We start from the raw sequence: 15,845 nt of genomic DNA on the forward strand, positions 1-15,845 counted from the left end.
AGTGGCCGGCCGATTGACAAAGCGAATGGTTAATTAGCATTGTAGTGCGGTGTGATTGATGTGACTAAACTAGCTAGTGGCATTGTTCGTGAGGTTGATAATAGCGAGTGAAACGCACTAAGCCTTTGCCCTAGAGGTGAGGAAAGTCAAAAGAGCATTGAATGGAATGGAATGCGATGCTTGCGATGCTTGAACCAACTCACTGTCCACGTGACCCATTCAGTGAGTGAGAAACAAAGGACGTGAACATGAAATAACGGGGGGGTTCCATGGTACTCCGATAACTACTGATAAAACAATTCAGCAGTGAAGTGAGCAGTTTGGTAAAGGTAGTACACGGAAGCAATTAATGAGGCTTTTCTGCCCTTTTCCGGCAACAGTATTTAATTGGGAAGCGCCACCGGCAAGGGCCCAGTTTAACGTTTTTAATTCCATTAAAAGCTTTACATTTCCTGGGAAAAAACACCATTTTACCTTCGTCAAAAATTCGCTACCGGAAGTTAAGGGAACCAAACACAACAGTCGCTTCCAGCAGTGGGATCCCGATAAGAATTTCAAATTATATTGATACCAAGAGAAAGGGCGGATTACTATTCTCTTAACTCAAATCCCAAACGAACGGGGTTTCCTTTTATGTCGAAGCGCAAGGACCAGCAACGTACTAGGACCACCGTACAAAGTCAGCACAATGTGGCGCAATGGGGAAAGCAGTGATTGAAAACTGTGCTGGGAACTGCTTACGGGCAAGCAGAAGCAGTTGGTTCCGCTCCCTTCCGAAGCATGAACACGAAATAGTCACGAACTAGTACATCCGGATACAGCTAATGGACTGCTGACGCACAGTGGATTATAGTGGATAGGCATCCAGCGGCATCGCAAAGTCACAAAGTGTTCAGTGCAGTTACCGTTCTGGTGTGTGTGCTTCTTCGGTGAAGACTGGAAACTGGTTCCTCAAGGCGCATCATCGGAACGGCTCTTCTGGCAGCATAACGCGACGTAGCAGCAGCCGAACACGATAATGGAACACCCTCATCAATTAGTAAATGCAACAAATTTCATCTTTTGCTTGATGTTGCTCCTCCTGCGACCACCCGTAGCGACACCCGAAAGCAGCGCGAGCATACCGACCGGTGGTAATACGATTGGTAGCGGTGAGCAGCAGCATACCGATGGTGGCAATCCCGGGGCCACGGATGCCGGTGCACCACCGATTGCCGGTCCACCGATGGCGGTCGGTACGGGCGGTCCCGATAGATCCCACTTAAAAGGTACGTCACGACGAGCGAGCGAGTGTGTGTTCGCCTTGAGACCTGCCAGACACTTTATAGCCAACCGAGAGGCTTAATCTTGTCAGACATTATTCTGCGTTTTACGGTGGGTTCCCTATGAGATCGGGGTGAAGGTATCTCGATGTTTTACGACCATCCGGCTGCTGTTCCGGCCGCACCGCGACTGAGACTTGGCCATAAATTGGCGAAAGTTTTCGTTGCATACATTGAGGAATTCCATGCACGAAGCAGCAGCGACGAATGGCATGATGAAGTAGTTCGCTTTGTTCGTGCGTTGGGGTTACTTGGATCACTAGCGTGCCGTGGAATGGGATCATCGTTGAAGTAATTACTGTCGTTGCTAGGTTGAAGGGGGCCAAAGTCCCAAAGCAACCCTATGGCATTTCGGTTACATTAACTTTGAACTAGATTTCTCTTAAGCTTTTGCCATTTAACTGGTTTCAAAAGAGATCCATTTTATTAAGTTGTATTTTTATGCAAGTCCATACAGCAAGTACAGCAATGAGCTCGAAAGCATTGATAACAGCATACGTACAATTTTCCCTATGAGGAGCACGGTTCTAATTATCATTCCGTTCGAACCAGATTTAAACCAAAAACGATGCTTCACAAATAATTCCAATTTGCGATTCATCGTTTGCAACGCAAAATTCACTTATCAGGCGGCGTTATTAATTCCGCAATGCATAGTAATGAAGCAGTAATCAACTGTCCAGAATACTTTAGATCCAATCTTCATACCGCTAATGATTCGCTCATGAGCTCTATTCAGCCCCTTTGCGGGATTGCCTTTGATGGTCGATGCTCAATGAGCGCGATTAATGGTATTTATGGTGCAGAACATCATCCAAATGGACGTCCCATCGATACGTCTACCACATCATTAGCTTATTCCTCATGGAATTCATGGGATAACTGGTGCTCTCGCCTATCTCGCAGCATTTCTGATGTCTACCACAACGATTGAATGCATTTCCACATCCGGTTCCGTTTTGATCTCAAAAGGCGTTGGAGCGTGTATAACATGGCAGGCACCACCACCAGTCTGTTTAATTTACTTCATCGCACTTAATTATGTTGGCTCAGTTTTATAATCAAATAGATCCCGAACTCGCTCGGCAAACATACTCCATCCCTCGGTTGGTGGCGTGCTTTTTAAAGGCCTGGCGGAAGCGGAAAGCACACACCACACCTACTCACATCATCAATGGCTGTCGTTTGTACCCTCTCCCATCCCTCACCCACTAAAAGCACCACCATTCTGTGTTGATAATTTGTTGACTTTCGACACTCACGTCGGGTGTTCGATGCGCGTCGATGGGAAGAAGGAAGGATCCGTTGCACAAGTTAGCTCCACATAAGCGGCACACACATACGCAGACATGCACACCAAACCGTCCATGAAGGTCGGTGGGTATGGTCAAGGGGTTGAAAACTTTCGCCATTTCCGCATCCGTGCGAAGGGCGTCGGTTTGACAAGTTGAGCAGAAGTAGTTCATTACATTCTTTTCGCAGAGCACCACTTCCGACCCGTTCCATTCCAGGTACTACAAATTGTTGGCAATCGACTACGGGCTACGGGAAAGCGAGAGAGAGAGAGAGAGAGAGAGATGAGGATAAAATGAAAGAGAAAAAAAATCGCTAGAACGGGTGTTTGGAATGTTCGTTTAAATGAGAATTCTCCGTTTTTTGTTCAACTTCCACACTTCCTTTGAACCTTTCATTTTTTAAACGAAATTTTGTCACTGTTTCTCTCTGTCTCTCTGTGTGTCTTTCTGCCACCTTTCGGGGTTTGAAAATTGCCAATTTTGTTACAAACGGCCACTTCGAAGTTTTACCAAACTACCGGTTTGCTTAAATCGTTTAAACTACTAATAGATAGTAATAGGTTCGTATTGAGTTACGGAACATCGCTATCACCATCGGTGTATATCATATGCTTCGATTTTTTTATATGGAAACGTTATCTAATTTTACTTTTAATGACATTCATAATTCGTTTCACTAAATCATCGTTCGTACCGGAATTAAGCTGCTTCATTTTATCGTAACAGCTGCTGCTATTCCCATCCATCCACTGTCTGGGTTTGGGAAATTCATGAAAAAATACATGTTTTTGGAACTAGTAGTGGGATCTATTGGCACTGTTTGTGCGTTCTCCGAACTAACCCTGAGATTGTCCTTCGGAATGTTTACCAAATCGATATCCATACTAAATTCGCATAAATTTCTTCATCAGAAACCGTCGTCTCGCTATCGCTGTCGCTGGGTGGTAAGTGCTAGTCAAACACATTCCTCGCCACCAACCGAGATTGATACGACTCGTGATGGCGAGAAACAAACCATGAATCACCATCCCGGAGCCACGTGGATCGATCGGAATCCATAAGTCCACGCTCGTTGCTCGGTGATATATCAGCTCTCGTCTGCTCGACTATCATCCCTATTAATAATTTGAGCACTCGGATCCCGGAGCGTCTCCCAACGAGGACGATGAGAAGGTAGCGGTACACCATCAAACGGACGATTCCCCAAAAACCCCAACGGACGGATCGATACGCAGCTCATATCGATGTTTGTCATGGAATAATTAGCATTGGGATTGCTGCTCTGCTCTCCCCTTCATTGTGCTGCACCCTGCAAGTCGACCGATCATTCGAGAAGACCAAGGCGATACGGCTGACAGGCGGAAGAAGACAATGTTCCCGTGCTTCTTGGCAGTGCTCCTTGGCCCATCAAAGCCATTAGCAGAAAACGTTATCAAGCGTTTTGGAATTGATTCTCTGCCCGATACAATCTAATCACGGCCACTTCCCACACCATTCTACCGACGGCTACGTTAAGGAAGGCCACCGGACCACCGGACGGCCAACTTCCGCCTGACGACCCAAGTCCCGGAGGGCAATCCGAGGGATGGGAACCTCATCGCGTCTCTTTCCGACTCGCTCATTGAAAGAAACTAGATTGGCAACTAATCGATTGACCGACGAAACTTTTTCTGTCATCCTGCCATCCCATCTGGCCTCGGGCACGGTCCAAAGGATGTCTCGAGAGTGGAAATCGGAATCGGAAAGCATCTGAAACGAGGACCATCTCGTTTGTCACTCTAGTTTCATTGCCCATTGCTGATCGAGGGATCCATTTTGGGGAGTCGGTTCATAAATACATTTGGGGACGACTTTATTTCGATGAACAGGAACGCGATAACCTAGGTTGCGATTCCTAGGTCCTTGGACGTGCCGAGAGACGAGGACGGAAGTAGCAGCGGAAGAAAATAATTACCATTTCATTAACTGGCACCACGACAAGTGAGTAGCACGGAGCATTGTTACTGATACTGACGGCGTTGACCACTTTGAGCAGGCCATGAATGTTCATTTGCTGCAATCGAGCGGCTGAGATCGCCAACGGGATTGGAGAATGATAGTGAGAACTGTTGGTTGATCGTTGGCAATATGGAGTCCCTAGAATTTGCTTTCAACAGTGCAGCTAATAAAAAAAGGCCTACAACGGGTTATGATTAGTTATAGATAAGGATAGATTAGTTTTTCAAAAAAATTATATCAATCTTGACTAAACGATAGCCACTAAAGCTACTAATGTTCATGTTGAGCTCTTCTCAAAATTTGGTTCATTCATTCTAATTAGACTTTAGATGTTCCGTGCCGTAGCTTTCGATACTCTTTAGAGAACAGCGTCATATAATGCAGCCTTCAATAGCTAGATACTTGAACCGTTTTCGCCGACAATTAAATACAGCAATGCGCATTCTTCCACCAGCGCTCACTAAAAGATGATTGTGTGTAAAACTCATTGCATTCCCATTTGCTATCGCTACCGCTACCAACCGGTCGCTCGCAGAATAAGACTTCATCTGTTGCATGCGCGACCATTTTCTGTGGCTGCAGCATCGAGCATCGCTGCACCATCAGACTTCGTGGGAAAACGCCCGGAAACTATTCCGGCAAAGCGAATCCAATTACCCGGCCAGTTGTAATACCGTGGGCGGTAGCGGACGGGAATACAATTCAATAAAATGTTCCGTCTTGCCATTTACCGTTCTATTGCCTCCCCCCTCGCCCCCAACCGGGCGCTCGACACCTTCACTTGCTATCAAATATCCGTTTCCGGGTTTTGCGGGATGGGCGCCCAGAAATGGCGCCGCTCGGCGCAATCCTCTATTTTCTTTCCCCGGTTCCTGCAAAAGCAATATCCGCTATTCGGTGACGACGCCTTATTGCCATAATCGTTTGGTTGTTGCCGGCGCGCAGAGACGACACTGCTAGTACCGACCGTATCGGGTGTGTTTTTGCCGCTCATCGTTTGATAATCTCGTTTGATAACATGAAAGGTGTAAAACGGGTAAATGGTTTCCAGGTGTGACCAATGTCACGTTCGAATTGGTGGGAAATGTTTATGCTGTAACGGGGGGCTGTGTGCCTGATGCGCAGAACGATGGTTCCTGGAAAAGTAAGGACCATCGATGCATACTGCTAGCGTTAGCTGTGTCTAAACCGAGTCCATTGCGTGGCAAAGGGATAGGAGAAGCGAGAAAGAGAGACAGAGACAAAGGAAGAGCAAAACGTTGAAACATACATAACTATGTTCCGACCACGACCACGCAGTGTAGGTGTACGGCAGATGTATGGGGATCACTCAAGAGAATGCCTGGAGTACTCTCAAAGCCTGCTGTGGTATTGAATACGTCAACCTTCTGTAAACATACGACTAAACTTCACTGAAGCTCTGGCTTCTGGCCGTAGGGGAATGTAAAAAGGACAGGTTTTTTTTCCACTCTCACGCACATCGATACTTTATGGTTCAATGATTGTACCGAGGCAAACAAGGAGCACCTTTACCGGCATCCGATCCACCGTCGGTGACATGTGTGCGGCAAATGGAAGGTGAAGTGTGCCGACAAAACGAATGCTGAGGGCTCCACATGCAAATAATGGAACTTTGCTTCATTTCACCATTCCATCACTGCTGCTGTCCTCACTATGCAGCCATTATGAATTTTTGATGCAGGAAAGTGCTTTTGGGTGACACAGCACCCGACATCTACCCTCCCGGCAAAAGAAAGGTAGAGTCACTGAAGCGGCACCCGGATTCCTTCCCAAAGTCACTTTCGTCAACGGCAGGGCCCAAGCTGACGAGGTTGCTCCTTTCATTGATTATGTCACTCCACCTTTTTCCTCCAAATGCTCTTTCGTAACAACGGTCCTGCCGCTGGAAGGACAATCAAAAGCTCGCGCGGGGTTATTCCGTAACTTGTTGCATCATAATGATGTGAGCCGTACAAACGAGCAACCGCAATACAGCCTTCAGCGATCCGTGCGCTAAATCCACCTCGACTATGACATTCTTGAGCATATGCAGGTGCACGAAGAAATAATTGCTCACTGAAATTAGTGCACAACAGCAGTGAACGGCATTATGGCAGGAAAGCAAATGAAAAAAGGCTGCCAGCCTGGAAAGAGCGCATGGCTGGCTGGCTTTTCACTCAAGTGGGACATTTTCTTTAATGATGCCACAGCGCTGCACGTTGTGGTACGGTGCAGCTCGAGAGATTCTTGAACCGTGCGAAGATTTGCTGGCAAAGCAGCAAGATCGCCAAGAGCAAGATGCGCCACGTGTGTGGCGAGGGCTGGTGTCGAGACATTCCAAGGTACGGAGTTTAATACGCGAAGTCATGTGTATACGCTCCGAATTCGCGTCGTGGCCTTAAGGCGGGTGGAATTAGTAGCACGTTCGTTAGTCTAAAATGTACAGCTTAGTATGATTATTAATTTATGAAAAAGTCGACTTAATTAAAACTGCTTTACGATGGAACGCTTTATAAACTGCTGACAATCCAGCAATGGTACTGACCTAAGTAAACTAATTTGTAAGTAGGGAATGAAGAAGCTGGTGCTATATAGCCCTTTTTATGTTGTCAAAAATCACATGTTTTTTTTTAATGTTAACTTTTATCATTAAATGATGCTCGAATGTGATACTGAAAAGAACCTAGGGCTCCGTAGACTTGGAGAGCCGATGGTGAAAATGAAATATGTGAAATTTAATTTAATTTAAACATTGCAAAAAACAAACAACGGGGCATGATAACAGCTTTCACAAGTTAAGAAACTTTCATTGGCTTTTCAGTCGACGAGTAACGAATCTTTTCTTTTTTCAGACGTACGGCCACGATTTGTTTTAAAACTCTGAAAAACAAACACAACCACGGAATCCTTGTTAAAATCATACAAGAACTTATGTCCTCATAGGCATTCAGTAGAATGGAGCAAGGGCCACAACAAATACGAAGGATTAAAACTCTTCTGCTATTGAACGTTACACAAGCCAGCGAGAACCATAACCCGATGGCCATTTCGCTCTGTTCCTCAAGTAAATTCGCGGTACGAACTAGCATTTAACTTTTCAAACAAAGTCTCCTCGGCAAACCGTTTCTTTCTTTAATAAGAGGTTCTTCGTAAATACGAAAAGATCAATAAACGAAACATTAAGTACGGTAACCACACCATCACGATTACGATAATCACTGCTTTACGTTCGTAGCAGCTTGTTTGGACAGTCATGCTGCCCTCGAACCTACCGACACATTGTTTACAATAAACATGTGTCCGAAATGAATGACATTTCCCGCAATAGAACGCATCAACGATGCCAGATGTCATCAAAGGTCCGCCAACAGGACGACATCGAAATGGTTTCCCCATGAAAAACCATCGTAATACCGACCATAACCATCAGCCCAATGAAGGCAGCAGAAGCTGTGTTGTTTGTGTGTTTTTGTTGATATTTTTATTTCGCTCTCATAACTTACAGCCTTGATTTTACGAATAAAAACAAAAATATGTTACACATAAGGTAAATGAAAAGAAAAATATAGTGTTTGTGTTGGATACTTTTGTTTTTTTTTTGGGGGGTGGAAGGGCCGAGCGGTGGTAGTGCTGGTTGGGCGAGGGTCGTGTAAGGGTCGAGTAAAGGGATTGGGATTGACTATCAGCTTTTTTTTTGTTTGGTTGGTGCCCTTCCTCGGCACGGGCCGGTCTCCTGGCGACGCACGGCATCGCATCAATTCCGGGATGCATTTCGTGCTTCACGTTTCCTCTTTCCCTTCTCCATTTCCGTTCCATTTTCTCTCCTTCAATTGCGCCGTTGGTCCACGCCCGCTTTCCCAGGATTCGCGAAACGTGTGTATGCGAGTGTTCGATGCGTGTACGTCTACGTATGTGTGTGTGTGTGTGTGTCTGTATGCGTCGCTGTTGTCTGATCTTCCGCCTCCCGGATGTTCGATGTTCGAGTTGGAGGACTGTCCTACTTTGGACCCGAAGATGACCGATAAATGATGTCCTTTCCTTGGCCTCGAGATAGCTTGTTAGTAGAAGTCCGCGTGCGTGTTGCTAATTTGTCGTCTGTCAGGTTGTTTGTTGATCGAATTGTTCCTAAACTAAACCAAATCCAGGTATTTTTCTTTTCTCTCTCTCTGGATCACTGGATCATCACTCTCGATTGTTTTCTTTTTTTTGGTTGCCATTTCAGCTGTACCGCTGATCGAAGGTTTCGCTCTCACGTTGTTATCGTTTCGTTACTCCGCGGAAGGTGTCGAAAGCATGTGAACGGGGTATTAGGGGTGCGAGTTACGGGAATCGGGATTGAAAATGAAGTTTCCACGAAATTCGCGGTGCGATGCCCGATCTCGTCCATCCGTCGGTTCCGTCCGTGTCATTGTGTCCATCATCTGCTCACGCGCGCTCGCTTGTGAGGAAGCCGCACAATAAACGAAAAATATAATCGAAAAACATGCTCGCTGCTGCTGCGATTGCTGCCGCCGTTGCTGTTCTATCTGGTTATCTGGCATCTGGTCATCAGGCGGCCATTCCGATACCACCGGTGTTGTGGTAAGGTGTTGTTCAAGAACTTAGGAAAACATTAAGACATTAAGGATAGTTGGAGTTTTTGCTACTCAATGTTTAGCGCTGTTCGGAAGAAGAGAGAGAGAGAGAGGAAAGAAAGAAACAAGAGTAAAGAAGAGCTTTAGTAGGTCAGCCGAACCTAATTGAGATAATTTCGTTTCATTAAATGGCGATCATTCGCCGAGTTCGGAAGTCATGAATGGATGAATGAAATGATAAAGCGGCCACCCCGGCCACGGAACCGGATCGAACGGAAAATCGGTGATGGGGAGAGGGGCCATTGGGGTTTTTAAAAATACTTTTCTTTTCCCTCGCGACCAGATAATTCGCATCCGCAGCGCCACGATGCGACGATCACCACAACCAACCATTTTTCACAATTTTGAGTGACAACTCGGCCTCTGCTCCTCCTCTGCACCGGCACCGGCACCGGCAACGGTGGTGGCAAAATGGCGCGGTCTGGCACTAACAAGGCCCCCATGCCACACGCAGTTTCATCTTTCATTCCCATGGTGGAAAGAAAAAAGAACTGTTTGATAAAAATAAATAGGGCCCAACACTGCTATTTAGCGGTTTTAGCGCTTCTCGGGTGGTGCTGGTGGACTTATTTTCATCACCTTGAACGCATTCCTCGGAAGCAATTGCTCCCGAACAGCGCTCGCAAGACTATTTTTGCCGTCGGTGTCGACGACGGTGGCGAAGACGCATTCTACCTGGGGCCTGGGCCCTTGTCGCCGCAACCGCGAATTGTGCTACTGATAACCGGCAGCAGCAGCAGCAGCAGCAGGCCTGCTCGGCGGCACGATACTCACTCTGGCGGAGAAGTCGCGTGCGTTAATCTTTCTCGGCGTGACTCCGTAGGTGTCACGGCTGACCGGGTTGTAGTGGTAACCGGGCGACTTGACTCTTTCGCAGGCGAATTTCGAGTCACTGTAGATGCTCTGCGATTCGAAGGACGAGCTGTAGCTGCGCTTCTCCTTGGCCATAATGTCCTGCGAGCCTGTTTGGCGGGATGGATAACAAAAAAGGGGAAAAAACACAAGCTTTAGTCCGGTTCTGGGCTGTCTAATTTGCGGTTGCAGTTTGCGGCCACTTACCCTTGAGCGATTTGAGGTAGGTGTTGAAGAAGCGAGCCTTCTTGCTGATAGGCTCGTAGCTTCCGATCATTTCCAGATGTGGCTTGAACATTTTCGGTGATTTGTGTGTGTTTTTACGCTGTAGTTACACTAGATAAAGAAGCACGAGTAAAAGAATAAGAAGAGGAAGAGTTATTAATGATATGCTACAGAACACCAGCTGGAGCTTATGTGTTTGAAAAGTTGTACAGCTTTTTCGTTCCCGAAAACCCCTACAAAACACACAGTCAATTCGAGAAAACAAAACTGTAAATACTGTTAACTTTACCAAACACTGTAGCCGAGGGTTTTTGATGAGAGTTTTTAAACGAAATTCCCCCCAAACCGAAAGCTTACATTCCTTTGGGCCCTTGGACTGCTCCTCGCGCTACAGCACCCCAGGAGGAGTACATCAACCCCAAAGGTACCATTTCTAGGCCGCCCCGAAACGACGATGTTTGGACGATTTTATGGTTTGCCTTTGCCTCCGGTGCCGCGCTCCGGAATGATGATAATTATGCGGTCCGCAGGCCGGCCTCCCTTAACGGTGCCCCGGCGCAAACAATTCAAAACACGTGCAGAACCAAACCATCTCCATCTCCACCATCGCGCAGCGAACTTTCCACAACGCCGATCGCATCGCAACATATGCCTCGCAACCGGTGTTGTAGAAGGCCATGACTATACGGTATCGTTCTCTCCTTCTCACTGGGCTCTCTATTGCTCTCTCTCACTCTTGGTTTCTCTTCCTTGTAAAATGGTATGATTCCCGGGAACCCGGCCACGGCACGGGACCGAAAATGAGGATTCCACGCCAAGGTCCAAGGTTGAGGCATTTGCCCGTGAGCTCCATTTTCTGGAGTCCCCGGTCAACCCCCGGCGCCACGCGGTTTTCGCGGTCGATTTTTCATCACAACCAGCGGCACCAACACTGGCACCTCTTGGCGCCATCTCGCTCTGTTGTCGGTAGTGTGTAGGCCCGGTGGTTGCACCCCAAAAGGTCGGAATGTGCGGCAGCCGAAACCGCTTTGACCGCTTCGAGGTCGAGGGGAGAAGCCATGAAAGAAATTTGATCTTTGCAACAGCAGCAGCAGCAGCAGCAGAGTGCAGCCAGCACGCGTGTGTGTGTGTAAGCGAGTGCGAACGTGCGATTGTTTCGCAGGCGCTGCAGCGGCCACTGCGCGAGTTAATAGAAACTATTTTTAAAAATATGCTACCAGAACCCGGGGGCTCTGTGTGCATATCGGTTAAGCGGGTTCCCCCGTGCGGTCAAAGGTGTCCCTTGAGGTCGTGATAGTGCTCGGTGGATTCGCGCCGATGAATCATCGTGGCCATCGTGCTCCGATCAGGGGAATATGATCGACGCTTCCTCGACTCCGGGGGCACAGTAATGGTCGTGCTGCTGCTGCTGCTGTTGTCTGCAAATGCAATTTGCTCATTTGTTCTGCACACTCCCCTCTGCCAGCCAGCCAGCCAGCCAGCCACCCTTGGGACCACCGGGGGTTTTGATTGCTTTCCGGGATGGCCCCGGATGCGGCCACCGGAAAGTTTGCGCTTTTCTCGTCGGTGCAGTTTTCATTTCGAGTTTATCACGCAAACGGCCAGCCAAGGGGGGCCACGCAAGGTTATTACATTTACGCGAATGAGCTTTACGCCGCGGCACCTCTCGCTGCCACCCTCTGTCGGTCCGGATGTTGCTTCGTTGCCCTCATCGTCGAGTGACGCAAGTGGTCCCCGAGAGAAGCGTTCGTCTCGCCGGCGAACGATTCGCGCAAAGCACTTTTGCGGGAAAATAGCACACCACCCAGTCCCCTCTCCCAGGAGAGATAGAGAGAGAGAGAGAGAGAGGGACCCCAAACGATGGACCTGATCGCCGTGGCCGCGTGGACGGCAAATACGAGGCAGCGAGCAAAAATAAACATAATTTTTCACATCCTAGCGCACGGTATTGCCGCTGCCGCCGCCGCTGCCACCACCGTTGTGACCGCGATTCCGCGACTATCAGTGGATGCGTCCCCCCGACTCGCGGCTCCCAACCTCCCGGCACGGGGTACCATGCGCCTCCATTGCGCGGTGGCGAATGATGGGAATCAGAAAACCGTATTTTTCGGTGGGAATTATTTTTATGCTCCCCGCGACGACGACGACGATCCCGTGGCACATACACACACGTGTGTATGTGTGTATGTGTGTGTGTACGCTTGGTAATGTGGTCGCGCTCTCAAGTGGCCTTCGGTGGCAATGCTCGCCAGTCATCGGATCGGATTCGTTGAGCGAATACCGATTAATCGGCCACTTTGCCACCAGCACCGTGGTGGCTAATGGTCAAAGAGCATGTGGCACCACCACTCCTTCCCCTTCCTGTGGCTGACAATCTCATAAATTCCGGTACCTCAAAACGGCAGAAGGCCAACCGCTGAGTGCCCTCGGTTCTGGTGCATCTCGAGATCTCGAGTGGTCAGTGGCCACTCAAGCACCTCTCGTCTCTCTCTCTCTCTCTCCCGTATTCGTGCTGACATTCCGAAAGGGCAACCGGCCACACCACGAGTGGCCACGGCCGGCCGGCTGGCTGGCTGGCTGGCTGGCAATTATTTTTAGCATCCACGGGAGTGAAACCACCGGCGATGCGTAATTGCGAAGTCATTTTAGGGGGAGGGTCGCGGAGCAGGACGGCACTGGATGCGTCGTGATTTGGGGTGCGCGATAACGGTCCGCGATTCCGACCCGGACACCGGTTTTGGACACCGGACCGTACCATACATCATTTCGCTACCTGCCGGGGGTTTTTTTTTGGATCGGATCGACACACCCACCAATACCGAAATGGGCGCGGATTCGCGCAATGCGGACACCGGGCACACCCAAACCATATCGCACATCGAGATTCTTTTTATCTGTCTTTTTTTTTTTTTTTGAATGGGAAACATTACAATTTATCAATTACTCCACCAAGTGACTCCACTTACTACTGAGAGAAAGAAAAAGGGAGAGCAAGAGAGCGAAAAAAGTTCATTCCAGTTTGGTATCTAAAAGCATAAAACAGAACGACGGCAAGAGAGTTACGGGGAAAACTTCGTAAAGTTATCCGATTTCGAGCACTTCCACGTCGAGTGTCGAGTGACGTATCGGTAGAACCCTTTCAAAAATTGGTTCTAGCAGTCTCTTTACAGGGGCACAGAAGAGGTTCAAAACGTGAGCTTCTCGCTTTCCGCTATTGTGCAAACACACTACGAAGCAGACACATAAGAAGCAGCAGTAGCATCAGCAACAACACCAAGTACCAATCGAAGTAGTCGAAACCAAAGTCCACACTCGGCACCTCGTCACGATCGTTCGCACAACTTTATCAGGTTCATCGAGGCCCATTTGTTGGACTGTTCGCTTCGTTTGCATCCGCAACATGCACTTCACATAATATACACCAAAAAGGGAAACCAAAGACTGGCTAGGCAAAGGGCTTCACTACACTAGCAGCTCCTAGCGTGAAGCCTAACAGCAGCAGCAGCAGCAGCAGCAGAAGGTTGTTTCTATACAAACAATGAACTAGAGAGCAAGTAGCTAGCTAGCTAGTAGACACTGACAGCAAATTGGGGGCTTACAGAATTCGGAACTCAGAAGCGGTTGTGCAGGCCGGCCAACTGTCCTCGGTGCGAGATAACTCGAGACTGATTAGACTGATACTGGTGAGGGTTTAAAAACCCTGTGCCCGGTCCCGGTACGATCGCGGCGCGGCGAGTTCCACCACACCATTCCCAGCCACTTGCTCGTCCCTCAACCGCCGCCGCCGTAGTCGGCGTCCTGCTCTAGCAGCGCGTCGCACTTTGGGCCACTTTGCGAACTCAATGCTCCCGACGCTCTCGCTCTGGCCTAAGCACCGGTGGCCCCAAAACAATGACAGTGATCGTTGCCAACCAGCCGAACCGAGGTACACCGTTCGCGCCGAACGCCGAAAGTCCCGAACGTCGCGTCGCGAGCCAAAAGGGAAGAAGAAAGACCGCCAGCCAGCCAGCCAGCCAGCCAGCGATGCCAACTGCTGAGCGAGTGGTGAGCGGATGAGTGAGCACAAGTGGAGTGGAAACGCGGAGGAGAAGGGGGACGGGCGATGCGAGAGCAGAAGTGATCGATGGAGTGCCCGATCAATGCTATTTGGATCGATCGAAGGATGTTAAAAATAAGATTTACACGTGGAGCCCAGCGCGTTCCTTATTCGCGTTCGCGATCGCGAACGCGATCGTGATGTTCCATTGTTCTCGCTTCGCGTGACCTGAGACCACTCGCTACATAATGACACACACTTGCGGTCAGGCTACGGTTCACAACCGTGGAGCAACGAGTTCTATTTGCGAACCGGCAGTGCGACGGGATGGTGGCAATGGATGGCGAGAAGCCGTGACGCAAATCCGATCACTCCTTTCTTCTATGCTTCCCCTGACCTGACCACCATCTTCTTATCATCATCATCGTCATCATCATCGTGAACATCGTCAACATCGGCTCCTCCACTTACATTCCTCTTCTCCTCTCCGCACCGGACATCCGGTGATGATCGTGTGAAGCTTAAAATAGATCTTTTGTTTATTTCTTTGTCATCTGTCATCATCATCATCATCATCACGGTGTTGTCGCTTGACCAACTCGCACCTCGCGCGACGATAACGCTGCCAACCAGAATGGCGCAGATCAGAATGGGCTACGCTGCTATCGTATTTGTTTGAACAAAAAATAAATAGAACAGTGTATTTCCACTATTTTTAGCACACCGTCACTGCATTCCTCCCATCTCCTAACCTTGCTTTCCACGCTACCATGGGAGGGAGGGAGGTTCGATCTTTCGATTCCGTCGTAGCTTGTACTTTTACCTTGAGTTCCACATACACACACAGGCTCGCACGCCTGGTGCCACTAATCACGATGATGATAAAGCAACAGCCCACCGGCCCACCCAGATGCCTCACAATCGCTCTAATCCGCTCTGTCCTTCGTGCGTGCTTCGTCTCTTTGGGGGGGCACACAATCTATATGCTCGCAACATAGGCACGCACGCACGCACGCACGCACGCATGTGACCTAGACCCGGCGACGAGTGGCCCTCATTTCATAGTCATGGAGGCGCCCGGTGCTTCTCGATCGGCGGCAAACGTTGCTCCATCGATGAGAGGCCGATTCACGGCGATATCGAGGCGAACAGCAGCCTGTCTGGCTATTATCTCTTCACGATTTAATTAACAATCACACACACACACGCGCGCGCGCACACACACGCACTCGTGTGCTCCATTGTCTCCATCGACCGCAAAAGGACCACGTGGAGTGAGGAGTACTTTATTAACTAGCATTCTCTCTCTCTCTCTCTCTCTCTCTCTCACGGTAGTAGGTAGTGGTGCCTGCAGCCGGTTCGTGTTCAACTCGAGCCGCATCCGGAACGGGAGCATCGCACCGGCCCACTCCAAACACTCGGGACTCTTCCCGTCCAGCCTCTGCCAGCTGTACGAGTTCGTTGGTGCCGGTGCGGAGCGTGT

The 15,845-nt window shown here is 49.0% G+C and overlaps 2 protein-coding genes across 2 annotated transcripts in view; one reads left to right on the forward strand and one right to left on the reverse strand.

Moving 5' to 3' along the window:
- The first annotated feature begins 736 nt into the window (after window positions 1-736).
- LOC125952733 (suppressor of lurcher protein 1) overlaps window positions 737-15,845 on the forward strand; it is a 19,635-nt gene continuing 4,526 nt past the window's right edge. The window contains exons 1-2 of the mRNA XM_049682403.1: window positions 737-1,268; window positions 15,698-15,845. The exon at window positions 15,698-15,845 is cut by the window's right edge and continues 4 nt beyond it. Of these exons, the coding sequence (XP_049538360.1) occupies window positions 1,019-1,268; window positions 15,698-15,845 (398 nt within the window). The 5' untranslated portion in view covers window positions 737-1,018. The remainder of the gene's footprint in view (window positions 1,269-15,697) is intronic.
- LOC125952734 (uncharacterized) lies at window positions 8,201-14,086 on the reverse strand. Its single transcript, XM_049682404.1, has 4 exons — window positions 13,926-14,086; window positions 10,309-10,437; window positions 10,024-10,211; window positions 8,201-9,274 (listed from the first exon to the last, which is right to left on the reverse strand). Exons 2-4 carry the CDS (start codon window positions 10,397-10,399, stop codon window positions 9,269-9,271), a joined length of 285 nt encoding a protein of 94 aa, XP_049538361.1. The 5' UTR covers window positions 10,400-10,437; window positions 13,926-14,086; the 3' UTR covers window positions 8,201-9,268.

Source organism: Anopheles darlingi, chromosome 2, assembly GCF_943734745.1.
Source record: "Anopheles darlingi chromosome 2, idAnoDarlMG_H_01, whole genome shotgun sequence".
NCBI lineage: Eukaryota > Metazoa > Arthropoda > Insecta > Diptera > Culicidae > Anopheles > Anopheles darlingi.